Below are 27,094 nucleotides of genomic sequence, written 5' to 3'. Positions count from 1 at the left end.
TGATGATAATGTGTGTTTGTGTGTATCTCTATGTGTGTGTGTTTGGGTATGAATTGTCAGCGGTGATAAATCTGTGTGTGGATTTTTGTGCACACACTCATTTTTGCATTTCTGTATGTGTTTGTGTGAAAGTGGATACGTCTGGCAATCAAACGGGTCCTCAGGCCAGGCAGATGAGTCATGAGGAACACATTTGGGAAATTGATAAAAAAGGAGCAAGTAGAAAGCTCGGCAGAGAAGAAAAAGCGCTCAGAACGTAGCTACCTTGCTTTCATCTGCAGTCTGTTTACATGATGCATGGAGACGAGCTGACGTTTGAAAACTTTGCACATTGAGCTCTGAGACCTCTTATTCTGTCCTTTGTCATTTCCTCTTTCTCTTTTTCCAGGTATGTAAAATTCTTATGAGCAAAGGGGAGAGGATGTAGCTGTGTGAGTGTTCAATCTATAGCTGACATACACATATTTGTTTTACAGACACAGTAATGCTGCTGTTTTCGGGCTTAACAAAGTCAAGCCTCTAACAGAAGCTGTTTTTTAGATGTGGATGCGCGTACGCCTCCCCTCAGATGGTGAAAGTCTGATTCAGTTGCAGAAAATTTTGCAGAAAAAGTTGCTAATCCAGCATTGGCAATTTCTAAAGTCTAAAGACAGACTTATCAAAAAGAGAGTCTTAAAAAGTTTTGGACAATAAATGCGAAGTGGCAAAGTGTTTTAGAGATGGAAAGTAAATGTAGGCTCATGACTGCACCTAATTGAAGTTCATGTTCATGTAGCTAGCGAGAGCCTCAAATCTCAGTAATTTGTCTTCAAGTTTGCAAAGAAAACAGGACGATAATTCTTATAGAATTGCTGCTTTATTTCAGATTGGCATAATTGAAATTAAATACTTGTACTCTTGCAGTTGTGTGCATTTGTCCATGCTCATCTTGTAGGCCAGGCTTAGGACAGAGAATGGGCGCTGCAGGGCTGTACTTTCAAGTTTTGGTGTTTTATTTATTTATTGCCTTTTCTAGAAAACGACCTACTCCAGCTTTAAGTACAGTGCAAATAAATATATCCATCTCAAAAATACAGTATTAATTGGGCTATATTTTAGCAGGCAGAAAAGACGAGCAAATCAAAACTGTACAATTTCCAGAATGTAACTTGTGTCCGTGCTCTTTATTATTTGCCAAGGTGCTGCGATTGGTTCCATGATACTCATGTCCATGCATATACCTTGTAGCCTCTTGCCTTTGTGATTTTCGACCCACAGTAGCCTCAGGAAGGATTTTTTTCTGCACATACTCAGGGATAATTGTTGTTGTGAGAGCCCCCAGATTATCTGACCATGTGCGGTTCAATTAAAAGCTTCAGAAATGATAAAGTGGACTGCTGTGCTGCATAGCCTGAACTATCTAACCACACTGCCATCTAGTGCGCAGCCTACACTTGCAACATTTGAATTATGATTTGTTGTTGTTCAAGGATTTATGGCTGGAGCAGACAAATGGGTGTGTGTGTGTATGTTTATAATTGTGTGCCTCTTTGTATCGCGGAGGTCTATGTGGGCCACCAGTTGTGGCATGATGGATGATGACAAATGACTGCTCTCTCAGATCGCCAAGATGTTATCAGTGTAAGAGATATTGGTGTGAGGGAGGGCCTGCTACTAGATGAACATCCTTAAAGAAACACTGTGGGGAGTTCCACAGGCCACAGACAGAGGGTGTGATGTGGCACAGAGGTAATCAGATTGCTGCCCCCAGTGTGCCAGGCTTGTCAAAGCTGGCGTGGAGAGAAGCGTGACAGTGACAGTGTGTGGTTGTCAGTTGAGTTGCGTCTATGCTCTCGTTCCATATTTGTCAGTTGAACAGAGTATGATCTGGCATCGACTGTGAGAGATCAAACGGGAGGATAGGGAGGTGGGTGAGGGAGATTGACTGAGCGATAAAGGTGAAGGAAGAGATAAACACATGGGGAGGGGAGGGAGAGAAAAGGAGAACAGCAGGAGTGGGAAGATAGATGTTTGCTTTGGGTATAAATGAGGTTTAGGATGAGTAGACAGTGTTCCACAGCTGTTACAGGAACATACAGCATCACTGTGGCAACAGTGACACAACAGGGGCTTTTCTCTCCAGAACACAACTGATTCTTTACAGTATCTATATGTGCATATGTATATATATTCCTACATGCTGTCTGCTCTCTGCTCCAGCCACACTATTTCAGAATGCACTCAGCATTGAATACATATTTGGTTAAGGAGAATTTAGTTTGATCAAATGCGTTATGGAGTGATTGTTTCATGGCTTCCGACCAAGGATTTCCTTATTTATGAGTTAAACTAAAAGCCTGTCCTCCATTTACGTGATTTAATGGACCAATGACTTATTTGGGGATTTAGTAGAGGAGAAGAAAGGCAAAGAAGACAGAGGGAGCAGAGAACAGAAGAGCTAACCCCTTGGAGAATCCCAACACAATGTGTTCTTATCTTGTGAATGTCACCTTCATTTTTCTATTGGAAGACACTCCAGGCACTGTGCCATGTCTCTGCCATGTTCTCAAACTAGCACATGCACACACATACACACAAACATAGTCACGACGTACCCGTGTAGAAAATGTTCTTGACAAAGAAACATTCTTTTTTTTGTTCCTGTGTTGGCAAGTTTGCACTTGGCTTCAATCACACACATTTCATATCTATGATTGTTACTCCTTTAGTAACTTCCCTCTTGAGTATAGCATTCCTGGAAAGAAAACTATTAAAACAAGAATGGAAAGAATGGCTGAAGAATTAGGACAAAACTCTGTTCTCAGATTTTTTTCTCAAGTGAATGTCTTGGGTAAGTTATTGGTAGAACAACAAGGCACAGGTACATTTAGTTAAATAGCTCTGTTTTATAGTAAATATCGACTCCATAGAAGTAGAATAGGAGTAAAACGGACATTCAAATGCAATGGTAGTATAAACTTCAGTATAAATTAACTTAACTAATTAACTAACCCTAACCCTGACTCATTGAGGTGAAGATTTCCAGTAAACTGGAGTGGTACCAGAGCCAGCCACAAAATCTTTGTTATTTTACAACTTAATACTTCATCCAAGCATTACTTTCCACTACACTTGGAGGAGAGCAGACAGCTTTTATAGCTATCCAGCCATTCATAACACACTTTAGGGGCCCACTCACATGTGTTATCACCATACCATCTTACAACAATCGCCATTTTGTTATGTACCAGCCAAACGACCATGCCAACAGTGCAATATCTGTTCTATTTCTATTCTATTTCTATAATCCACAGAGAAGTACTAGTATTGATCAGGCAGATGTAGATGTATGTCCTTCCAGTGCTTTTACAGATGTTTTACATTTAGATTCAACGCTTTTTAAGCCTTTTTAGCCTTTAGTCTGTATAGTCAATGCAGGCAGGGGACATGAGGACACAGAGAGAACTGAGATCCAAAAAGCTTCCCAGCCAGGAATCTTGCAATAACTGTTAAAGGCATGAGCCCTAACCACGAGTCTAAGACTGTCCTGAAAAGACCCAAACCCAAAGGCACACAGATGAATGCATAAACATGTACTGGTACATAGGAATTGTATTACTGGTATCCGCAGTTGTTTTGGGTGTTGGAGGTAGCTATTAAGGGTTTACAGGCTGTGTGGCTTTTACAGCAGCTCCACAGCATGGCTCATTACTCAGCTAATGAGAGGAGAGGGTGACCCTGCTAGCTTGTTCTCAGCCCTTCCACCCCTGGGTATTACGGCTGGACTGGCCCAAGGCCGGGGGAACCCAACCAAGACTGTAAGGGAATGTGGAGTGCTAGGTTAGTATGTATGACAGGGACCACACATGATTTGAGATTGCTACATAAACTACAAATATAGTACAAACATCTTCTGCTGTGCCTACCATGCTGAGTGACTGTTCACGCAGAAAGTAAAGCTGTATTAATACTGAAATGTGCAGTCTATGATCACACAAGCGCACATTCTCACACATACACAGCTGTTGTCTGGTGTTGTTGCTGAATGGCAGCCTCTGATGTCTGAATGGCTGTACGTACATCCTCCCACAGGCACTCTGCAAGTGTGTGTGGGCAGCAGTTTTGTGGGCGGCTGTTCATCAGTTCCCCATTGTTCCATTGGCTGGTCTTGAAGATTTTCATACTCTGTGTTTGCGTGTCTCTGAGGGACTTTCACAGCAACGATCAGAGAGTTAAGAGGAATTACACAGTGGGAAAATGAGTACTTGCATGCCTATCAGAGTCAATAACTTGTGCTTGTGCTTTTTATGAAGGCTAATGCTAAAATGCTCAACTGACCAGAATGCCTAAGAGAAATATTGACTGTTTTTTTCCTGCCATAACAGTGACTTCCAAATTGTTTGTGTGCAGTCAGAGGATCAGTTGTAAAAGGGGTAAACCCTTCTCTAATTGGACCCAGTGTTCTTTTTGTCTACTTGCAGGGCAGTTTGAAAGAGAAGAATTTTAAGGTTGCACATATTGAACAGATAAGTGTCCAACCTCCAGATGGGTTAGTCATTCAGCTAAGTGTAGTTATCACCATTGTATCAGCATGCAGCTGCCATGGCTGGTACTGCAGTTGTTGAATAGCCGATGTATCATCATACTCATTATATAGAGGTTTTAATACTGAACACAATAGTAAGTAGTGTCATGTTGCAGGGGTTTCGCTTATTTTAAATGCTTTTCCTCCAGGCTCATTTTCACTCTCCAGCTGCTTGTCTGAGGCCATTTTGGTGCTGACTATTTTATCATCTCCCCATGCTCCCGCTGAACTATAGCTATGACTGAATTTGGTCTAATGCTAATAGTCAGCATTAGCTTTTTGTCCTCCTCTCAGCGTTGGTCAGAAAAGCTGTGGAAATCCCGGACGGAAAGCTCCTTGGCTCAGCCGAGCCTGAAATTGGCTTGAATGGTGGGGGAAAGCAGTGGCAGGTCACCTGAATGGATCTCAAGGCAAAACACATTAGTCTCGGCTCCATTGTTACACCACCATACACTAAATCTCATCTGTGGCAAGCGAGGCAGTAGTTTTGATTTATTAACCATTCATTGTGACACAAAGAGAAACACAGAGGCATTTTCCCACACACACACACATGCATGTATACACTTGGGAATACTGCTGGAATAACTTATTTTTGGGCCACACGATTGATATGGCAACTTTTTTGTGAAGGTACCTCATATCATCTGGCAGACACAGAGAAATATTAGCATTTGTTTGGAGGCTTTCCATGTCCCCTTCGCCTATATAGGCCCAGAAAACTCTTCTAGTGGGTTCATTACCACAAGCACTACCTTTCATATACGTAGGCTGCAAGTTCTGATCCATTGTTCCTAGAAAAGTATTGACAATTACCACTGACAAAGAAATATGCTGGGTGCACTGAAAAACATAAAAGTGCATGTACTTTATGAATTATATTGTTCATGAGTGCACTTATACAGGAGAAAGCAATTCCTCTTCTATAATACAACAACACCTAAAACCAATAATCAGTAGAGAATAGATTTTCCCGGTAAGTGCTCTGTTCCTGAACTCTTGCATGTCCATGTGTGCTTTATTGATCCTATGTATTGACTAGACTGAAGATCCAATGTGTAAGCACGTATGGCAACTTACTAGTGCACCCACTCACCAGGTAAAACCTTACCAGAAAAGCCTTACACAGTAATTTAGGAAGCTACAAATTTGGTATGTTAGCAGACTAACGATTTTTCTTACATTGGCTTCCTCAACATTCTTGCTATAATGCATCATTACACCTCCCTCCCCAAAAATAAACTAAATGGTCCATGGTACAGTGGATACCGATTTGTTTTCCCAGGGTAAATTGAAATTAAATTCACTGCATCCTTTGCTTATTTATTTCCACAGTTGGCGGGTCCCCAGATGTAGCATATAAATAAATAAACCGATAAATTGAATTACATGAATAAGTGTGCATCACTCACATTACAGTGCACTAGTCTGTTTATGAGAAAAGATTTTAATAGCAAATCTTTTTGAATGTTTGGTCTGTTCCTGTCCCTGCAGCTCCCTTTTCCTCTTTTGGGAAATTAGAAAGGGAGGAATAATGGGAGATCAGTGAGAGAAGGAGGCAATGAACTAAATCTGACGTTACAACTAAGATTTTAGGACTTATATGAAGAGATGTGGATACAGGAGATGCTCACTGTGATGGGGAATTATTCTGAGGGGCTGAGTGCAGCAACAATGGACAATACATGGCACAGAAAGTTTTGCTGTAATGGGACACTGCTGCAGATAAGGGTGTAGAGCCTCGGCTAAACTGTACATCTCGCTGAGTTGGCCCAATTGATTAGGACCTTTGGGAACAGTATGGTCCATATTAATTCTGCACTGTGTGTGTGTATGTGTGTATGTGTGCATGCTTGTTTGTGTGTGTTCTGCTTTCTGGGAATTCAGCAACCAAATATACTGTACAGGTATTATTTGAGATGACTGCAGCACTTTCTGAAAGTTTTACCGAGAGAACCGCAGCACTAGAAAGAAGCTCCCTAACATATTTTCTTTTCAATCCCATACTGCTGTAGCAGATGTAGTATAAGATGTCTCGTTTGTTGCTTTAAGCAATATTAGATCCACAATTCACTTGTCTATTTGTAATCATCCCTAAAGTTTTGTCTCATACTTATTTTCTCATGCTTTTCTTCCTGTCTTCTTCTTTCTTTTACTTATTTTAGTCTCTCTCTCTGTCTCTGCCTCTTTCTATCCCGTGTCTATCTTGGGAGACAGAATATAGACAGAAAGCCTAGGCAAGCAAATGCTGGTACATAATTCCGTCTTCACAGTATGCCACTCACTGCTCACCCACTCACAGTAAAAAAGAAGCTCCCACATTTTAGTCTGCTCGAAAAAGAAAATGGATAGACAGATTTCCATTCCCTTCTTTGTCAGGTCTCTCCTTCCCCCGGCTGTTATCCCTCAAATACGAGGGGCTGTTCTAGTCATTCGGGCGCTCCCAGTCAGACAAGCGCAGAGAGAAATACCAATACACACGAATAGCGTGAGGGGACGTTCGCATTGGTAGACAGACAAACGGCATGACTGACGGAGAAACATTCTTCAAGCCCAGTCAATATGCTTCACAGCTATTTCCTGCTCCGAATGATAAGCTGCCATTCACCATTGCTCTAAATGCAGTTCACTTCCAAGCCTAATCTGCAATGCATCAGGGGTTATCTCCAGGCACCCAGACAGAGAATACCTACAAGGGGATTTCAATCAGCCTCCCCCATATGTAATTAAATGGAAATAATTGGTTTCATTCCCTTTGTCATCTTTTTATTTCTCCAGCCTGTGCCACAGTGCCTGCACACATGCACATTATTCTAACTGTCGCTACCGTTTCTTTTCTCCATTAACCACTCCAAAGTAATCTTTCCTTTTTCTTTTGTTGCCTTCTCCATTCTTTTCTAAAAGTAAGTGGGATCTCATCCTAAATGTGGTTGTCCATACTGTATGTGGTGTGTGTGTTGTAGGTAAGTGTGTTGCTGCCATCATCAGGCAGAAACATAAAGCTGCACTCTTAAGTCCCTGATAACACCTCTGCATTGTTGTCTCTTGCAATACCAGGCTTAGTCTCTCATGCTTTTTCTCCATAAATACCAAGGGTAACTTCATTCAGTTCCTCAACTTTCCACACCCAGACTACAGTAACAGTGTCCTTCTTTCCCTTTGTATCTTTTTTAAATCTCTCTCTTCTTCATTTCCATCAAGTGGCTGACATTCCCCTTTTTCTGTGCCTTCTCCTGCTCTTCTGTTCTGTGCCTGAACTGGTTCTCTCACACCTCCTTTAGCTCAAGCAAAGTGAAGCCAATGCTGACACCAAAGAGAAGCTCCCTCTACGACTAAGGATCTTTGAGAAGTTCCCCAACAGACCTCAGATGGTGAAGATATCAAAGCTCCCATCTGATTTCACCGTGCCCAGGATCAGGTACACAGTCACAGCCGGACGCACACCAAATCAATTCATACAGCATATATTTTTGGGGATATTTTTTATGCCTAAATGTCTGTCTTACTGCTTTGCATCATGATGCAGTCATGCCATTTTTAATGAGCCAGAAGTGGCGCTATTTGGAGAAGAGGGTGGAGCTGGGAAGAGGACACTAAGTTACCAGTTGACTCTAGCCTTACCTAGCTAGCATGGTTAGCAATCTGCATCCGTAATTAAAAATGCAGCTGACTCATTCTTTTAGTACAGCCAGATGATGAACAAGGCTTTTTAGGTGACCAAAATGTTATAATTAACTTCAACAAACGGAGAACACACTGTAAAAAGGTTAAAAACACACTGTTCATTGTGGTTGTAACTTTATCCTGCTTTATGATGAGATGTACTCTAAATGGGACTATGAGTAACAAAATGCACATCATGCTGTATTGAAGAATACTTTACACTAGTAATTGAGACCATAAACTAATTTAGAAAATGTTTACTGGGGCAATAAATGAAGTGAGAAGTATGGTCATTTTCTCATAGACTTCTATTCAGTTAGACTTTTTGCAACCAGTGGAGTGCAGGGGGCACTGGTCGAAGAAGATGTGCAGGTTTAAGGCATTTCCACATTGGCTTCACCTTTCAGACTGGAGGTTACCACTTGGTTCCAGTCTAATTCAACACTATGACCAGCCAGTTAAATAAAAGTAGTTAAATTGGTTTTCTAAAAACAGACTGAATGGAAAAAACAGGCAAAAAAATCTTTGGCAGGCACTTTGTGAGCCATTTTATGTTTCAAGCACCAGTAAGAGTTATTTTTCAGCATAAAAAGAAGAAGAACTAGGTCATTAAAATGAACATCAATTTCCACCATACTCAAACAGGCCGCATCAACGAAAAAATGGTTTATTGAGTAGAAACTTTGTTTCAAGAACAGTACAACAACGAGCAGCTGAGATGGAAAACCCATTAATGTTGCAACCATTTTACAGATATTTTTACTACGGTATTGACCTGACGTAAGTGGAGAAAATGTTGTAGATAGTAAACAATAAAACTGCGAATAGTCAGTTTGTACCTTACTGTATGCAGTTTTTAGCAGGGGAGCTGAACTGTGTCCAACACAGTGGACCTCATAATCAATTTTATCATTTAGTTGCTGATTAGTGCACAGCTGGGTCCTTTGCTCCCTGAGAAATCTCCCTCTGCAGCCCATCTGTCAAGCTGCTGCAGCAAGAGCTTCTACTGACATATTTTCTAGCTGAGAGGTAGTTTAGTGCCAATTAAAATGTTTTTTGACAATAAATCTAAAAAAAAACAACAACATTATTTCTTCAATTCTTAAGCAAATTGAGTTCTTCAGTAAGAATCTGTTTATTACAATGCAGCACGTTTGTGTGTGCTCTTTGTTGTTGTGTTACTCTAGGGAGAGCTTTATGAAGCAGTTCATTGATCGTCAGCAGCAGGACACCAGTTGTTTGTTCCGGCGTCTCCCCTCCGCATCATCTTCCTCCTGTGACCACTCCAAACGCTCTGCCATTGAAGACAACAAGTATATCGACCAAAAGGTACTTTCGCACACTTGTTCTCTTACTAACGCACCCGCAGAAAGTGGATACATAACTGATAAACCAATAAGAAGCTATAAGAGCGTACAGTGGCAGTAGCCATTTGTAGTTAATGTTCACTGTGGTATGCATGGTGTGTTTTTGGATGGTGCACTACATTTAACAAACTAATTGACTCTCCTTATGTGCTTTCTCAGCTTCGCAGGTCAATATTTAGTATCCGAGCTCGTAACCTCCTGGAAAAAGAAAATACTATCAATAAAATCCTGCGGTAAGACACGTCTACACCTCCCTAATAAGCATGGTTTTGGTGATTTGCAGGTCAAAAGTCGTCTAGGTTATAAGTGAGCTAAATTTGGTTTAATTTTACTGCTTTTTTAATAAAAGCAGTAAATAAAAGTTAAAAGTTTTAGGGCGGCGTTTTAATGACCTTTCCTGTTCTATCTTTCACTGTCAAGCAGGAAAATTCACTGCTGCTAAAATGCTGCTGAAATAACAGTTATATGTAACCCAGATGTCTATAAAAAGTTTCACTTTTTAACGAAATCTCGCCCAATGTTATAGGGCTGTACATTTTTTTACATGCAACATTCGCACTGCGGTTTTCTGAATGAAGCTTTGAAAGTCTGTCATCATATTTTATGATGTCATCTGTTGACTTGCCTCCCTTTGTGTGTGGCAAGCAGGAGGGCAAACAGATTTTTGACCGCATGTGATGTTTTTTTAAAGGCTTCACGCCAGCAAGACTTTTGGACTTTCCTCTGCAGCCACCACAAGCATCTAATTCTACAAATACTATAATACTAAGAATTTTAGTGTTGCTAATCTTGAACAGAAGCTGTGTAAAAATACTGTGACAAAATAGAAAAATAAAAGCAAATGTTGACTTATAATTTGAATGTCAACATTATGAATTAAGCTGCGAACTATTGAGTACATCCCTTCAATTTTAACCCACTTGTCTTTTGATCTGCAACTTTAAACAGCTCCCACTTTTGAATGTCAGTTGATTGTGATCTTTTGGTATTAATCAGCAGATGATAAGATTTTGCAGTGAAACACCATCCTTAGAGACCCCAGCTAGATGTGTTTATTATCATCATCCACAGTCTTGAAATACATCCGAGTCTTTGTGTGGGTGAAACTAATTATGTACGTGCATATTAGATGTAACTCTGCTGTAACAGTACTCTGGCATTGTTAATGTTACACACACACACACACACACACACACACACACACACACACACACACACACACACACACACACACAGACCCACTTCAGACTCATTTACTGTCGCGATGAAGTAAATGGATAATTTGCTGTTCAGCATGGCAGAGCTGGCACTAAGTGTAGATTAGCTAGCCGGCACCGTGTCCAATCTGGCTCGCTCTTCTTCCCCCCCCACCTCCCTTATTCAGTCAGTCTGAAAGATAGACAGTATATCAGCAGTCATAACACGTTCTGTCTGGCTTGCCATCTTCCACACAAACACACAATTAGGCTCACAGTCGCACCAACGTCGGCAAACATGCACAGAGTCCAGCATACGCAGGCACTCATGCATACTTACTGCCAATAAACAACTAATCGCTCAGAGTCTCCATAAATGATTAAAGTACACACGCTGCCGGTGCCCACAGTGTCATTAGCTCTGTTCTGGTACATGACTCTGCTGTTAGCCAGAACAGAAAGGAATGCACACACACACACACACACACATGCTCTCACTGACTAATGGAATGATTGGAACCTATTTCAAAATAACAGTCTGAATCGCCGCTCTTATGGACCCAGAATGACGAAAGTCGAAGATAGCTCGTTATGCAGGAACATGGACCAGATCCAGCTGTGTCGTGGTTGCCAGCTGGTGACCTCACACACTGTTCCTTTTTTTAATCTTCATTATATTGATCATAAGGACAGAAAAAACATGTTTTTGTTTGTGTTTCACAGCGCTTGTACCAGACAGCGTATGCTAAGTGGATCCTTTGAAGGCCAGCCAGCCAAAGAACGCTCCATACTCAGTGTCCAGCATCACATACGGCAGGAGCGCAGGTCTGACCGCACACACGCATACAGAAATGAAAATCTTGTCTACCTGCTCAGTATTGCTGTGCATTACTTATCTGCTCTTTGTATCTGCAGATCTCTCAGACATGGTTCCACTAGTCAGAGGATCAGCCGAGGGAAGTCGTTGGAGACACTCACCCAGGATGTGAGCACACACTAATACCGACAGCGTATTGTGTCTATTCCTTAAAACAGCTTAGAAATGAAAAACAAAACAAAAATACATCTTATATAACTTGATCATCTCTTCTGTTTCCCCAGCATTCCAGTACAGTACGCTATCGTAACGCACAGAGAGAGGACAGTGAGATCAAAATGATCCAAGAAAAGAAAGAACAAGCAGAAATGAAAAGGTATTCACACAATATGACCCAATATCACCTTGTAAAATAACTTTCTGACAAAAGGAAATCTATCTTGTACATCCAGTTCTTGCTGTTTCATTGTTAATACCCATATAACTGATTGTCCTATCTCTGTGCTTGTAGAAAAGTCCAGGAGGAGGAATTGAGGGAAAATCACCCTTACTTTGATAAGCCTTTGTTCATTGTGGGGCGGGAGCACCGCTTCAGGAACTTTTGCAGGATGATTGTCCGAGCTCGCTTCAACGCGTAAGATCACTTTTGTATTTGCATATTTATCTGTTATCAGCAGCCTCTTGTTGCTCAGACGAATTGGACTTCAAGTCTTCAATACAAAATAATGTGCATTTTCTTATTATAACTGTCTCATTAACAGTATAATAAATAATTAATCAAGTTGGGCATTAGGGCGTGGCTGCCTTGTGATTGACAAGTCACCACAACAGCAATTTAGCACTCAGGATTGGAAGTGTGGCAATGCATCAATGCAGCTCCACCCTTTTGTCCAAATATGGTCACTTCTGGCTTCAAGAAAAACAAGATGGCAACAGCCAAAATACTAGAATTTAAGGCTTTAAATTTGTAGTCCACAAACCAATAGGTGACGTCACAATGACTGCCTCCACTTTTTTTTTTATGGTTATTGGTATGGTTATTGCCCTTGTGTGAGTTTGGTAGTTGGTAGTTATAATATTTTTGCTTTGTTCTGTCAAAATTGTTACATTTTATTTTATTTGTATGATTTCATGTCTAGATCCAAAACCGACCCCATAACAGGAGCAGTGAAGAACACCAAATACCACCAGCTGTAGTAAGTGTGATGAATTATTGATTCCTCCGCTCTCTACTGATCTGTCTGTTCTACAACAGTAGAATACTTATTAATTCTGCACCTTATTACCTGCCTGTTATGCTTGCCCAAAACTGGTGGTAAGGAATGAAAATTGCGAAGTGAAAAGCTGTGAAATAGATTTCACCCATTATGCAACCTGATCGTAATTCAGCCGAGCACAGAGTCTTATTATTAAAGCGAGAGGCAGTCCTTTGTATCAGATACTGTTGGTGCCGGGGGATTTTAACTGACATCCTTCTGTAGAACAGATTGGGCTGCTCACACATACACACACAAAGATATATTCACTCTCTCCTCACATATCATCCCTCTCTTTTTGGCGTTTTTTTCTTGAAGGAGTATGTGCTGGTTTGCAAACCAAATAGCTTTCCTGACCTACTTACGCCGAATATACTAATTCTCTGTTCAAATTCCAAAAAAACTCACTGTGTTAATGTGTGTGTCCCTGCAGCGATCTTCTGGGCCTTGTCACCTATTTGGACTGGGTTATGATAGTAGTAACCATCTGCTCGTGCATCTCCATGATGTTTGAATCACCCTTCACCAGGGTCATGCATGTCCCCACACTGCAGGTAATAAAAAAAGATGGATCAATGGCTGCATGAGCAAATGAGCATATGCATGATTGCACAGATGTTACACCCTCGCCCTCTGTTTCAGATCGGGGAGTATGTGTTTGTGATCTTTATGAGCATCGAGCTCAACCTGAAGATCATGGCCGACGGGCTGTTCTTCACCCCCACAGCAGTCATCAGAGACTTTGGAGGAGTCATGGACATTTTCATCTATCTTGTGAGGAATCTCATCCAATCGGAAGTCTGATCATAATGGTTAAATCACTGGGAAAAGTATTTGAGGGTAGACTAACTACGTGTCATTTGTCTTATTTAAATTGTAGCCGATGAATATAAATAGCTTAATCTAGTTTGGTGGCCTCACTGTCATCATTTCACATATTATTGGCTTCCTGAAATAACTGATCTGCAGTGAATTTGCATGTAGATTATGCAAAAGATGGATTTAGTCTTTGTTCACTGGTTTTGCAGTAGAACCTGTCTGTCTCAGGTTGGTTGGGATAAGGGAATGGGACAGCTAAAATGTAAATTAAATAATGACTCTATGACATAAACACATTGCAATTCTACGATATAGGATGCTTTCCTTCATGCTGTCCTTGCTTTGTAGGTGAGTCTGATCTTCCTGTGCTGGCTGCCTCCTGACGTCCCTCCTGAGTCTGGGGCTCAGCTGCTGATGATGCTGCGCTGCCTGCGTCCGCTCAGGATCTTCAAGCTGGTACCCCAGATGAGGAAGGTGGTGCGGGAGGTTCTCAAAGGATTCAAGGAGATTTTCCTGGTATATAGTTTGCCGTATATAATTTCCACTTGTGCACGGTAGAACAGAAGGGCTTAACAGTGGTCTTTGTCAGGTTGCCATCAATGATAACCACTTTTTTAATATATATAAAACAGCAAAATGTGCAAAAACAACCCAAAATGCTTGGCAAACGCTTTCAAAAGTAAGTTTACAGCCCTAAATAATTAAACTGTTTTCAAATTCTACTAGTTTTTCAGTTTTTTAAAGTTATTTTACATCAGATATTGAGGTGAACTACTTTACATTTACTAGCAGATAGAGGTATTTTTATTAATTAAAATATATAAATCACAGAGTGTCGATTGAACTACAGGTGTATGCATGTGAATGTGCATAAACATAGCTCCCTCTCCTCACTTTAAGCCACATAATGAAGAGAAAACTACTTAGAAAAAATACTGAGAAACCTAAGTGGCGATAAAATAAACATTTTTATTTCATGTGTGATTTACTTTGTTTTCCTTATCCGCCAGGTAGTTAGTTGCACTTCAGTGCAATATAACATAACACTTAAAATGACTGAAACTCTAATGCAGCACTGTTAAATTGTAATTACAGTTATGAAAAAGCCTTAAGATGTGTGAAAAACCATGATATAAATTGGAAAATGGTTGGCAGTATAAAGTATTTATGATTTATAGTACACGGCTTAAAACATGCAAAACTACAACCGGGATTTGTGCCATAATGCATCTTATTCACCTTTATTGGATTGTGTTCCTTTTGTTATTACATTCCTGGCCTTTTTCTGGGCTTTGCTTAGCTTTTGCTTTGCCTTCCATGGATTTTTATTATATTATCAGAAGCTTGCAATAGTAACTGATTCTTTCTGGGTCCGACTCAGATTTTTCCAGCTGAGGTCTCTACATCCACAGCTGTCTGACATCCTTAGCTTGCTCTTTAATCTCACCGGTTTGGATTATGTTGAACTGTCTACCTTAAACTCTTGATTGATTCTCCTGCAGGTTTCCATTCTGCTCCTCACACTAATGCTGGTGTTCGCAAGCTTTGGAGTTCAACTGTTTGCCGGAAAGCTTGCCAAGTGCAACGACCCCCATATCCTTAAACGGGTACAGCAAGAAACATAATCTCCTCACTAAACCACCCTCTCCCATTCCACACTCCCTGCAGAGAACCACAAGCCGAATAAGAACAAGGGGTTTCCCCAGTCAAATCAATATTCCAGGAGTTTCTTTAAGCCCACTTTCTTTAACAGTCATTATTTTAGCTTGAGCCATAGTAGATCTTTTATAATATAGAAAACCATTTACAGATGTTTATGCATTATTATGCTCAAACAGATCCTCAAAAGGTACATTTTTAGTAATTTAAGCTATAGTTCCTAATAATAATAACATTCTACTCACCGAGTTAACAGGTGAGAACTGGGAATGCCCTGGTAATATTATGCATGAATATTATCTTTGCATATCAATGAGCGGAAACACATTTCTTCAAACTATTTTGATTTTTAATAGTTAAGATTCAATTATATCAGATATGACTTTATTGTTATTCCACAGAGTACAAGTACTGAGACAATGAAATAGAGATAAGGATAAGAATGCAAGATAAGGCAGCCTTATTAAACTACTTATGCATTATGCAAAAACAATTGTTATTGTCACATTCTCTGCTCGTTTATCATTTTAGCAAATTAAAAGCTCAAGTTATGTAGTAAACCACTTCACTTGCAGCAACAGCAACACTCTGTTCTAATGGTTGCTTTATTTTGCTGAAAACTTTATTTATAGGATGACTGTCACGGCATATTCCGAATAAATGTCAGCGTTTCCAAAAACCTCAACCTGAGACTGAAGGCTGGGGAGAAGAAACCTGGTTTCTGGGTACCAAGAGTCTGGTAAAGCTGGCTTTTTTTTTATTACTGCTGGATTTAGGATTGTTTTTCTTCAGCCACTGATTGATTTATCCATTTGATCCTTCCTCAGGGCCAACCCTCGTAATTTTAACTTTGACAATGTGGGAAATGCCATGTTGGCTTTGTTTGAGGTGCTGTCCCTCAAAGGCTGGGTGGAGGTCCGAGATGTCATTATTCACCGCGTTGGACCGGTACTGAACCTCACTTTACCTTTCCTTGCCTTTCCACTCGCTTCCATCTAAGTGTTTTCTGACTGCTGATTTTAACAGTATGAAAAAACACATTTTAAACTGTTTAAATACCTTTATTTCTGCAGATCCATGGCATCTACATCCATGTCTTTGTGTTTCTGGGATGCATGATTGGACTCACTTTGTTTGTGGGTGTTGTTATTGCAAACTTCAACGAGAACAAGGTAAGAGTCAAGCGTACAAAGACGCATCCTACTTTTTTAAAGATTATTTTATGGGTGTTTTTTCCTTTATGTGGGAGTAAAGAGACTAGAGAAGCAGACAGGAACAGACACATTCAAACTTGTGACACTGCAGTTACATAGTATTGATTTTAGACCTCCAAGCTTGCAAAAACACCATCCCCAGGCTTTTAAATGTGTTGTGTCTCCCACCACCAGGGCACTGCTCTACTTACAGTGGACCAGAGGAGATGGGAAGATCTGAAGAGCCGACTGAAAATAGCCCAACCTCTCCACCTGCCCCCTCGCCCAGGTGCTCACATATGAAAAAGAGCACAACCACCAATGGCTTTGGCAGTTCATTCCATAATACACAGCATTGAAAGAGCATAAAGCATCATGTTGACATTACAGTATGAAAGTCACGTCTTTGCCCCATTCCCTGATTGATCATGTGGTGTGCCTGTGCATCCCTAAGTAGCACCAGCATGATTAATCCATATGTAATAGTCCTTGTTTTTCATTGAGGATTGATGCCTTGTACGATTCATCATGACACCCAAGTGATGACTAGCAGCAGGAATGAAGAAGCTGAATAGGAGGACGGATAACGGGAAAGGCTCAGACACTGAATCATGCATGCCACAGCCTTATACAGGAAATTTGTTTAGCGAATGGATGACATTTTCACACCTCTTGTGAGGTAAACTACCACACCAAATTCACATTTATGAACAAGTACTAACCAGATGAGTGTTGGATTTACTTCAATTTTACACACATGAAACTATATTGCTATCGATCACATTTCTGAGCAGCGTTACAGTGTTGCTCTTCCTCCTGATTGGAGTCGTGAGAATAGTTGAAGTGCCTCAGAGGCAGTGTGGGAAACCGCCTGTTAGTACAGTTGAAGCTGAGAACTAACAGAAAATCAATGGCTTCAGTTCTAGTCAGCAGTGCCGCTGACACCAGCAGTATCAACCTGACTTTGATCCACATCCAAAGGCCCTCAGCACTGGCGCCACTCACTCACTACTGGCAGATCATTACAGCCTGAGCTGGCCTTTGCTCACACGGTCCCACTCAGAGTACATGCAAAGATGCTCTCTGTGGTCCGCAGTCATATGTAATCACACAGGCTGCCACTCAGATGTGCTGCTGTTAAATCTCTGTTTCATGTTCATTAGATATTAAACTCCCTGCTTTGAAGTAGAAACTACAGACAGCTGTAACAGGGATTTGCAACAAAGATCTCTTCTAACAAGGATTTGTTGTGACAAGGATCAAATACTAAAACGTTCCTGAAATTCAAAACTAGAATACTGACACAGATGTGAATGAGGTTCCAGAAACCCATAGGGCAGCTATAGTCCTAGTACAGTATCATTAAGGACAGTTAGGAAGGGATTCAGTAACAGCCAATTACATTAGCTCCTCTCATCTCTTATTAAAGCAGCTTCAGTTACATAATGGGCTGAAGAGAAGACTCTACATCTCCTGTTCAAGTTAAATTTTTGTTTTAGGATATGAAATAAGGGGTAAAGCAGCAGCAGAATTAAGTGTTTTGGGAACACCGAAGTAGTCCATGAGTGCCATCTGCAGGACAGTAAGGGACACCACCACAGATTCAGGCACTGCTGCAGCCAGTTCAGACATTCAAATCTGATCACTCACTTGTCCAGAGTCCCATCCTGAATTAAAATATTACACAATGTTCACAGAGAATGTATCCTAAAAAAATAAAAAAAAGTTAATTAAACAAAATAAAAAGAGTAAAAAACAATTATACAATTAATAATAATAATAATTACAATAAAATAGAATAAATGAAAGTAACAGTGACAGTAAATCCTAAAAAAAAAGAAGCTTCCACTGTAGCATTGTAACTGCAAGTATTACATTATAGAATGCAATATAGGAATAAAGGTAGGTTAATGTGCATGTACATACAGTACTGTGCAAAAGTATTAGTCAGGTGTGGGGAAAAAAAGCCTAGAAGAATTTATGCTTGTTTGAAGGCAAAGGGTGGTCACACCAAATATTGATTTGATTTAGATATTTCTTCTGTTCACTCACTTTGCATTGTGTTAATTGATAAAAAAAAATAACATTTCTATTTTTGAAAGCATTCTTATTTTACAGCATTTTTTCCCACCTGCCTAAAACTTTTGCACAGTACTGTATATACACACCCATACATATTCACATACATACACTCCCAAACACAAGTCTTTGTTGGTTATGCAAACACAAAGCTAAACAAAACAGATGAGAAATGTTGTTATATTTCTGTACGTATCTGTAAATCTCTGGTGTTTTATCTGCCTGACAGAAAACGGGGGTTTCCGGGCCAAGATGTATGACATTACTCAACATCCCTTCTTCAAACGGGGAATTGCTGTGCTGGTGCTGGCACAGTCGGTGCTGCTCTCAGTCAAGGTGAAGCCATATATCACACTGCATCCTGTCATTTCATTTATGAATGATTTTTATTTATTTTGCATGTCAAGTAGTGAGATATTTCAATGTGTTAAATAAATAATGTGAACTGACATAATAACATGTGTTAATGTGTTTTCCTCCAGTGGGACGTGGACGATCAAGTAACATTCCCTCTTGCCACCATGTCTGTCGTCTTCACCTTTATATTTGTACTGGAGGTGAGCCTGTTTCCCTATCTACTCATCCATCAAGTTTTACTTTGATTGCCTCCTCCGGGCATAGACGTCTGTCTGATGCTACTTGTTGGTGTTGTTACTCAGGTGACCATGAAATTCATAGCCATGTCTCCAGCTGGTTACTGGCAGAGCAGACGGAATCGCTACGACCTGCTGGTCACGTCTTTGGGTGTTATCTGGATAGTCCTGCACTTTTCCTTACTGGTGAGACAAATGACTTTCACATTAAGGGAACATATTAGGAATTAATGTTTAGCAAATATTACACAAATAACGATATAATTCCCCCCCTCTAGAATGCTTATACCTACATGATGGGCACATGCGTGATTGTCTTCAGATTCTTTACAATATGTGGGAAGCATGTGAGTATAACTGGATGCTAGAACATTCTCAATTTATAGTCTTTTGCCAAAAAATGTTGTGTAACAATAAAATATGCTTCTGTGTGATGATTAAAGGTGACTCTGAAGATGCTGCTGCTGACTGTAGTCGTCAGCATGTACAAGAGTTTCTTCATCATCGTGGGCATGTTCCTTCTTCTCCTCTGCTATGCATTTGCTGGCACTGTTCTCTTTGGAACTGTAAAGTACGGAGAGAACATCAACCGGTAAGGATCAGATCTTCTGTTCATTAACCATACCAGGCTGTATGTAGATACAGTAAAACATATCTATATAAAGTTGTCTGATTCTCTCTGTCTTCCCTTGTCACAGGCATGCAAACTTCTCCACAGCGGGCAAAGCTATCACCGTTCTCTTCCGTATTGTCACAGGGGAAGATTGGAATAAAATTATGCATGACTGCATGGTAAGATGGGCTGCAGATCCAGCACACACCCCCACAGACAAAAGAACACACCATCTATTCCCAATCTAGCAAAAAATAAACAATACTGTATTTTTTCTTGAAACATTATATTTTGTGTTGAAAGGGTCGCTTCACCTCAATTTCCTGCCGCTACCCCAATACAATGGAGGCGAAAAGATTTTTGTTTGTGGTGCTCACAGCAAAAATTAACAGTTACTCTGGTTACTCCCTGTTGTTCACATAACTTTGGATACTCCACAGACCTCACTGTCAGCAGTTTTAGGAGAGCTACTTTCCAGCAAAGAAATAGCCCTGATGAAAACTGCTGACATGGCTTTCTGCATGGCTTGATATAACTCTGTAAATAAGAAGATATATTTTTTTGTAATTTGGGACAGACTTTTAGTGTTTCATGGAACATATGGTATGTTTTTATGCCCCATACGTTGATGTAATGTATGGTTGTTTTTCTCCAGGTTCAGGCTCCATTCTGCACCCCGGACAAACATCGCTACTGGGAGACTGACTGTGGCAACTACGCTGGAGCGCTTATCTACTTCTGTTCTTTCTACGTCATTATAGCCTACATCATGCTCAACCTACTCGTAGGTCAGTGTCTGTAGTAGGGACAAAACTGTATGCATGGATAAAAGCCATTCAAAAGAACGACAAACCTGTAATTTGGCAGGGAGCAAGGGCTCTGTTTCATGCTGTTTTATATTATCCAAGACTACAGAGCTCATAAAGCAAACTTACATGTGGTTTTGTTATCTCTCCGAAAAGACAACAAAGAGTTTATCCACTGATGAGAGTTGAGTTAATTGCGGGCTATTATCAGCAAAATGATCAAACCGCTTCATGCAGAAATTATGTCTTTTTCACGTCAGAGGTTGCCTTACAAGAAGAGGGAGGGAGGCAGAATGACATGGCAGAAAGAAGAAGGGGTTACACAGAGGGGCATGAGTAGAATCTAAATGAGTTTTAAGACTGATCCAAACCATTTCTCTGCCTCTTTTTTTTTCTCTGGTTTGGTAGACTCTATCTATATCATTCACTTTTATTTGTGTTGTAATCTTGTCTGGAAAGTCACAGATGGTGAGGCATAAACCACAGATACTTATTGTGATGCAAGAGCCACCACTGACCTTTTGCAAAGAACACTTTTTATGGAACAAGAAGTTTGATATCACACACTAAAGAAGCAATGGATGGGAAAAAGCAAGCAAGAACAGCAAGATTGTTGTGAATAAAAGTAAAGTACAGAATCGAGTGAAAAAATAATGTCAACAGGACTGTGTTCTTGCTTGAGGTCATGTTATGAGATTCAATATAATAACAGTGAATCACATTACAATAATATGTTGATTAAAACCTAGACTAAGTCTCCCAGAAGCCAAGACTGTTGACTCGTGGCATCATAAAAAATGAATTGATATTTAGAGTTCTAACTGGCGAACAGCAGAACAACTTGCATGCATTGTTAGACAAACACAAATCTTAAAATTAAAAACATGTGGATGTTATTATGGAAAAGTTGCATGTAAGAATCAATTTATCTCACTTTTGCCGCAGCCATCATCGTGGAAAACTTCTCTCTGTTCTACTCCACCGAGGAAGACCAGCTGCTGAGCTATAATGACCTGCGGCACTTCCAGATCATCTGGAACATGGTGGATGACAAACGGGAGGTGAGAAATTAGCAATAGGAGAGAGGATGAGGACACAGCAGAGGGGAGAGGGTGATGATCATATGGCTATATGCAAAGGATGATATAGAAAAGATAAAAGCGTAATGAGTGCTAATGAGAAGTCCTGAAGGGAACAAAGTATTGAATTATTGGAGTAAAAGTAATTAGAACAGTGTGTGCAGGATTTAAAATGTAGACCCCAACTTCTATTTATTCATTAAGTCATCTGGATGTATTGTTGGCTTTTATTTTCTGCAGCAGGCTTGCACAATTATAACATACAGAACAATATATGTATGTGTGAGTAGCAGCCCTTTCATTTTATGACCCATAAAAAGGATCAATCAGGGTTTTTTCATTTAAAGCTGGAAACTCAATGCAGGTCCAAGTCTGAGCATCACGGATTTGATTCAGGTCAAAGCCTCTTAAAAATCCCTCCGACTTCTAGGGTGTGATCCCCACATCCAGGGTGAAGTTCCTGCTTCGACTCCTCCGAGGCAGACTGGAGGTGGACCTGGACAAAGACAAGCTGCTGTTTAAACACATGTGCTATGAGATGGAGCGACTGCACAGTGGAGGAGATGTGACCTTCCATGATGTGCTCAGGTGACCATGGAACACCTACACATATACTTCACACAGATATAACGTGTCTAAGATAACACTATTTAACACCAATAATGTGCTGTGCACTTAATATACTTGTTTCTTAATCTAAGTGAGTACCTATTTTGTTAATCTCTAAGTGGAGCAGTATCAGAGATATTATTCATTTCTGCCATTTGAAATTCTGGACTGAGGAATCATCACTGGAGGAAACTATATTTTGCACAGGAGCTAACAAAACCTGCATCTAAAGAGAAAGTGGGACAGTATGTCTTCAACAACTTGGCTCCCTCTTATTGAAAATATCAAACGATTTTGGGGTCCTTGGAGTGTAGCGACTCATATCACATCCCATCATTTTAGGGTTTAGAAGTTTTTAAACTTTAGTTAGATCTTGATGAGTTGGCGCTGCTTCTGTGCAACATTGAGAGCTTTATATGGAAGCCCAGAAAGTGAGATTTTTTTGGGGGGGAAAACATGTCCTATTTAGACTCTCAGGGCTTTTGTAGATTTACCTGTTGAAGTAATAGTTCTTGTTTTAATGTCCTGATAAGCTGTATTTCAATTGAGGCATAATTATATTCCACTAAATATGTCTCTCTTTTGTGTGTGTGTGTGTGTGTGTGTGTGTGTGTGTGTGTGTGTGTGTGTGTGACAGCATGCTGTCATATCGCTCAGTGGACATTAGAAAGTCTCTCCAGCTGGAGGAGCTGTTGGCCAGGGAACAGTTGGAGTACACCATTGAAGAAGAGGTTGCCAAGCAGACCATACGCATGTGGCTCAAGAAATGCCTCAAACGCATCCGGGCGGTTAGTCTCTCAACAGAAACATACACAAACACACAAATTCCCAGTGGATTTACAAACATAAGTGTCCAGTAGACAACATCACACACTGACCACACACGTCCATGTGCCCTTGCAGAAGCAGCAACAGTCGTGTAGCATCATCCACAGCCTGAGAGAGAGCCAGCAGCAGGAGCTGAGCCGCTTCCTCAACCCCCCCAGCATAGAGACCACCTTGCCAAGTGAAGACCACAATACAAACAACCCAGACAACCCCTCGCAGCCTGAGGTAAAGCCCCACATCCATACCGACACCACATACACACACACTCGCACACGCTCACAGCTTGATGTATAGCAAGCACATCATATAATCTGCAGGTGTGCGCTTGCAGTGGTGAAACAAAGGATCTCTCCTCTTTGTTTAGATGAGTGGTCTCCAGCAGCTACTGAGCCCCACGTTGTCAGACAGAGGAGGCTACAGGCAGGACTCTTCAGACCTGGGGAGACCACAGAGGAAGCTGGGACAGTGGCGGCTGCCTGCAGGTGTGTACGGCTCTGTTTGCTGTCACAGTTGTATTTCAAGTGGCACAGTTCTGTAGCAGATGCTCTCTTTAAGAGTCCTTCCACACCAACTCACCTAGAACCCCCAGCTCATGCCATGAATTCAAAGAATCATCAAGAAGTAAATTATCTTTGTTTTTTTTTACATCAATTTTTCCATCTTCCATTCCCATAGCTATATTTACCAAGATCTTGGCACTCATTTTTTTGTGCAGGACCAAATAACTTCTAGATGTGATAATACTATTTTAATACCAGTCAGAATTCTATTCCAAGAAAGTGAAAACTAGCGGAGAAAATCATTTAAATATTAGTTTATTTATCTTTCCCTTTCTCTTTTTTCTTCTTTTTTTCAGGTAAAAAATATTTTTTTATAAATTTGATTTATTTTTGCACAAATACATGTTGCAAATTATCATCAGGCATTCTTGGATGTTCAGTATAAATTTCAACACAATTCAGTGAAGAATAAGCAAAGAATTCACAAAAAGAAATTACAAAAGTGATGACATTTAGTTCAGAAACTTCAAAAATTGTATTAACAAAAAACGTTTTTGAGGTAGAGGACTCTACAAGGTTTCATGAATTTAAAAAAAGTTATTTTCAAGAAAATCCATGATGTGAACCGGGTGTTCTAGGTTCAGATGGCATAAAAATTAACCTAAGGTGGAGGTCTCAAGTGTGTCTCTCTGCCATTGAAAATCAGCTTTATGTGACTTTATATTAAAGAAAAAGTGGTTTATTTATTTATTATTTATCCAGACAGGTCAGTAAGAAACTAACTCTTATTTACAACAGTAGCATGGCGAGAAGCAAGGCCCCCTCTTTTTTGGAATTTAAAAAATAAAAAATAATAAATACATGTTGACACGACAAGAATCAGACTGTGAATTCTCTGTTCTTTGTGTTTGTTGTGTCAGGTCGCACAAGTGTCAAGTCCATAGTGTGTAAGATGAACCCTGTCAACGATGAGGCTTCTTCGGGGTCAGAGGTGAAGAAGTGGTGGACCCGTCAGCTGACTGTGGAGAGCGACGAAAGCGGCGACGACCTCATTGACATTTAGGGAATGAGGCGCGACGCATCCTGCAGTTTTTTACAGATGAGCTGGGAAGCTTGCTGGCTGACTTAAGCTGTTTCATTTCCTCTTGCTGTCCCCTGATCACTGAAAATGATGCTTTTTCTATTCTCTTTTTTATCCCGGTTCAGAACTGTTCAGAAAGTATGGTCGGCTGGTGTGTGCAGGTTGTCAGTGATACTTTCTTTTAGCAGCCATTTTGACATGCAGTGAAGATTTTGTACCTCTCGTGTAGGTATTACGATTCCTCTGTGATTGCCACTCATTATGATTGCTGAGTTTTTCTATGCAGGCACTTATGGTGTTAAGGCAGACTGTGACAGGAAAAGACATGTTGCATTCATGAAACAACCCAACAAGATGCTGCTCTAAATGTTTTCTACTGTTTTGCTGTTTCATGTTGGAAACAGGTAATTACGTTTGTGCAGCTACAATAATTTGTGACGTCCTTTCATGTCTATGCTTTGTCTCTGTTCCTCTGTTTTAGTCCCTGTTTCTGATAATGTCTCTTCAGTATTAATCGTATAAATATCAATTTTCTTATAGTCACTTTATACTTAAACCAGGCCTCTTGTCCTTGCCAATTGAAGCAACTTTTAGATTTATGACTGTGAATGTAATTAAAAGTCAAATCTATCTTATGTATTTGTGTGGAGTTAAAACATGAAATATTTTGTAAATTATTATAAATCTTTAGCTTTATCAAATATTAAATTATTATAATAAAGGCCTACATGGGCATTTATGAGCAAAAAAATGTTGCAGATGTTATTATTATTATTTTATTTCATTTATTGATTTATTTTGTTTATTTTATTGATTTATTCTTTTTTATTATTATTTAGATAATAGAGTGTTTGTAGCTTGGAATAGTTTTGTTTTTTTATTTTTCAAACTTTTAATTTGAAGAACATTTCAGAACACACACACACACACACAATGTGTACATTGCCTGTATTACCTTAAACACAGGTCGTGAGTCTGTCCTCTTGTTTTGGCCTGCCTGTTGCCCCCTTCCTTCATCATGACTTGTTTTACACAGTGATTCAATTTATTTCGGAATTTAATTACCCCTCTATGAGTAAAAAAAAAAAAGAAAATATCTGGGATTAGACTAACGAAGGGGGTAATTGAGTGGACAGATGCTGTTTAATGATTCTCCTCGCACACATCTGCTCGGATCTCAGTGCCGTCTCACCTCTTCTCTGCAGAACACTGCCCTCTCCTGGATACATGCTGAGCTGCCCTGAAGAGCTGTTGAGCATTTATTTTTTCTGACTATATTGTCCCGACTTTGTTCTGTACATTAATTGTCATGTATGATGTGTAACTATTTGGATAATTTCTAATCTGGGGTGCAGGGCTGTTCCTTCTGACGACATGACATTGTACAGTTCTCCTATATTAAGTCATTGCTTGTCCTGGCGCTCAGCACTTTCTCCATTTCACAGTGATGGCTGATGATGACAGTCTTGTCATCTGCTATGGGCAGCTTGCTGAGGACCTAGATGAGCTCAGTTTCCATCCAGCCGCCCGGGTCAGCGTGAATCTGCCGTCCACAGATTGAAATGTAGTTGATCCAGTAGACGGGCACTGTGAGTACACACACCCACTCACACAAACAAACACATAAACAGAGGTGTGTGTGCATTAGCCTCTCATTTTACTCTTTGTGTTCCTTGATGATGTATTTTCTTTCTCGTTAATTCATCAGACAATCGCTCCGGGTTAGATTTGAGCTAATTGACTGCCGGCTGCAGCTAAAGCATTTTCCCTTAACAAGGGCCCTTGTTAGACACAGAATTAGCCCATTAAAAGAGACAGGGTCTTCATTTGTCCATTCAAAAGCCCAGTAAGTTCCACAGTTGATGGAGTGTGTATGGGGTTGGCTGGATAATGAATGTGAGTGTAGAGAATCAGCTGCCTGTGGGACGCCTCCTTACTCTATAGAAATCATGACTTACTCACACATTCCAGTCTCTCGATGACTGAGTGCCCCCCCTCGACATATGGTCCTGTAGGGAAACAGTGTGACATCAGCTCTCTTGCCAATCAACTGTCTTTAATTTCTCTTTTCTCGTTCTTTCTTCTCCTCAACCATCGCCTCTTAAGCTCCACTTAGCTCAGAACTAGCTCATCAAAGGGCTTCTTCTCTTTTTTCTCATTTTCGCCCTGCGTGGTAGAACACTTTTTTGTCTTTTAATTGCCTCTGCATCACACTGGCTCATACAGGGCCTGTTGTTTTTACCCTCTCTATTGTAATTTGCCCATCTTTCCCTTGTGCATGTCCACTGCTTATTTAGGGCCTAATTGAGGCACTTTAGTAATTGAGGAGGAAGTTCTTAAGAGCAGAGGGAGTGGAAGATTGTCTGTGAGTC

General features: G+C 40.3%; 1 protein-coding gene across 4 annotated transcripts in view; it reads left to right on the top strand.

Annotated features, from left to right (window-relative positions):
• nalcn (sodium leak channel, non-selective) overlaps nt 1-25,467 on the top strand; it is a 71,894-nt gene extending 46,427 nt beyond the window's left edge. For 3 of the 4 annotated variants that reach the window (XM_059342566.1, XM_059342565.1, XM_059342564.1), the window contains 29 exons: nt 7,846-7,982; nt 9,415-9,556; nt 9,754-9,827; nt 11,514-11,615; nt 11,706-11,775; nt 11,892-11,983; nt 12,119-12,241; nt 12,747-12,803; nt 13,297-13,417; nt 13,506-13,637; nt 14,031-14,198; nt 15,185-15,289; nt 15,974-16,080; nt 16,169-16,289; nt 16,415-16,513; nt 16,730-16,823; nt 18,843-18,949; nt 19,096-19,170; nt 19,273-19,392; nt 19,485-19,553; nt 19,650-19,798; nt 19,905-19,998; nt 20,475-20,607; nt 21,571-21,686; nt 22,135-22,292; nt 22,951-23,101; nt 23,217-23,366; nt 23,506-23,623; nt 24,562-25,467. In XM_059342566.1, coding sequence (XP_059198549.1) covers nt 7,846-7,982; nt 9,415-9,556; nt 9,754-9,827; nt 11,514-11,615; nt 11,706-11,775; nt 11,892-11,983; nt 12,119-12,241; nt 12,747-12,803; nt 13,297-13,417; nt 13,506-13,637; nt 14,031-14,198; nt 15,185-15,289; nt 15,974-16,080; nt 16,169-16,289; nt 16,415-16,513; nt 16,730-16,823; nt 18,843-18,949; nt 19,096-19,170; nt 19,273-19,392; nt 19,485-19,553; nt 19,650-19,798; nt 19,905-19,998; nt 20,475-20,607; nt 21,571-21,686; nt 22,135-22,292; nt 22,951-23,101; nt 23,217-23,366; nt 23,506-23,623; nt 24,562-24,704 — 3,327 coding nt within the window. In that variant the 3' untranslated portion in view covers nt 24,705-25,467. Of the gene's footprint in view, nt 1-7,845; nt 7,983-9,414; nt 9,557-9,753; nt 9,828-11,513; nt 11,616-11,705; nt 11,776-11,891; nt 11,984-12,118; nt 12,242-12,746; nt 12,804-13,296; nt 13,418-13,505; nt 13,638-14,030; nt 14,199-15,184; nt 15,290-15,973; nt 16,081-16,168; nt 16,290-16,414; nt 16,514-16,729; nt 16,824-18,842; nt 18,950-19,095; nt 19,171-19,272; nt 19,393-19,484; nt 19,554-19,649; nt 19,799-19,904; nt 19,999-20,474; nt 20,608-21,570; nt 21,687-22,134; nt 22,293-22,950; nt 23,102-23,216; nt 23,367-23,505; nt 23,624-24,561 lie in introns of those variants that run through there. The other variant, XR_009395004.1, reaches the window with a different exon arrangement.
• The last annotated feature ends 1,627 nt before the right edge of the window (nt 25,468-27,094 follow it).

Source organism: Centropristis striata, chromosome 10 (genome assembly GCF_030273125.1).
Source record: "Centropristis striata isolate RG_2023a ecotype Rhode Island chromosome 10, C.striata_1.0, whole genome shotgun sequence".
NCBI classification, from domain to species: domain Eukaryota; kingdom Metazoa; phylum Chordata; class Actinopteri; order Perciformes; family Serranidae; genus Centropristis; species Centropristis striata.
This window is presented reverse-complemented; position numbering and strand designations above follow the sequence as displayed.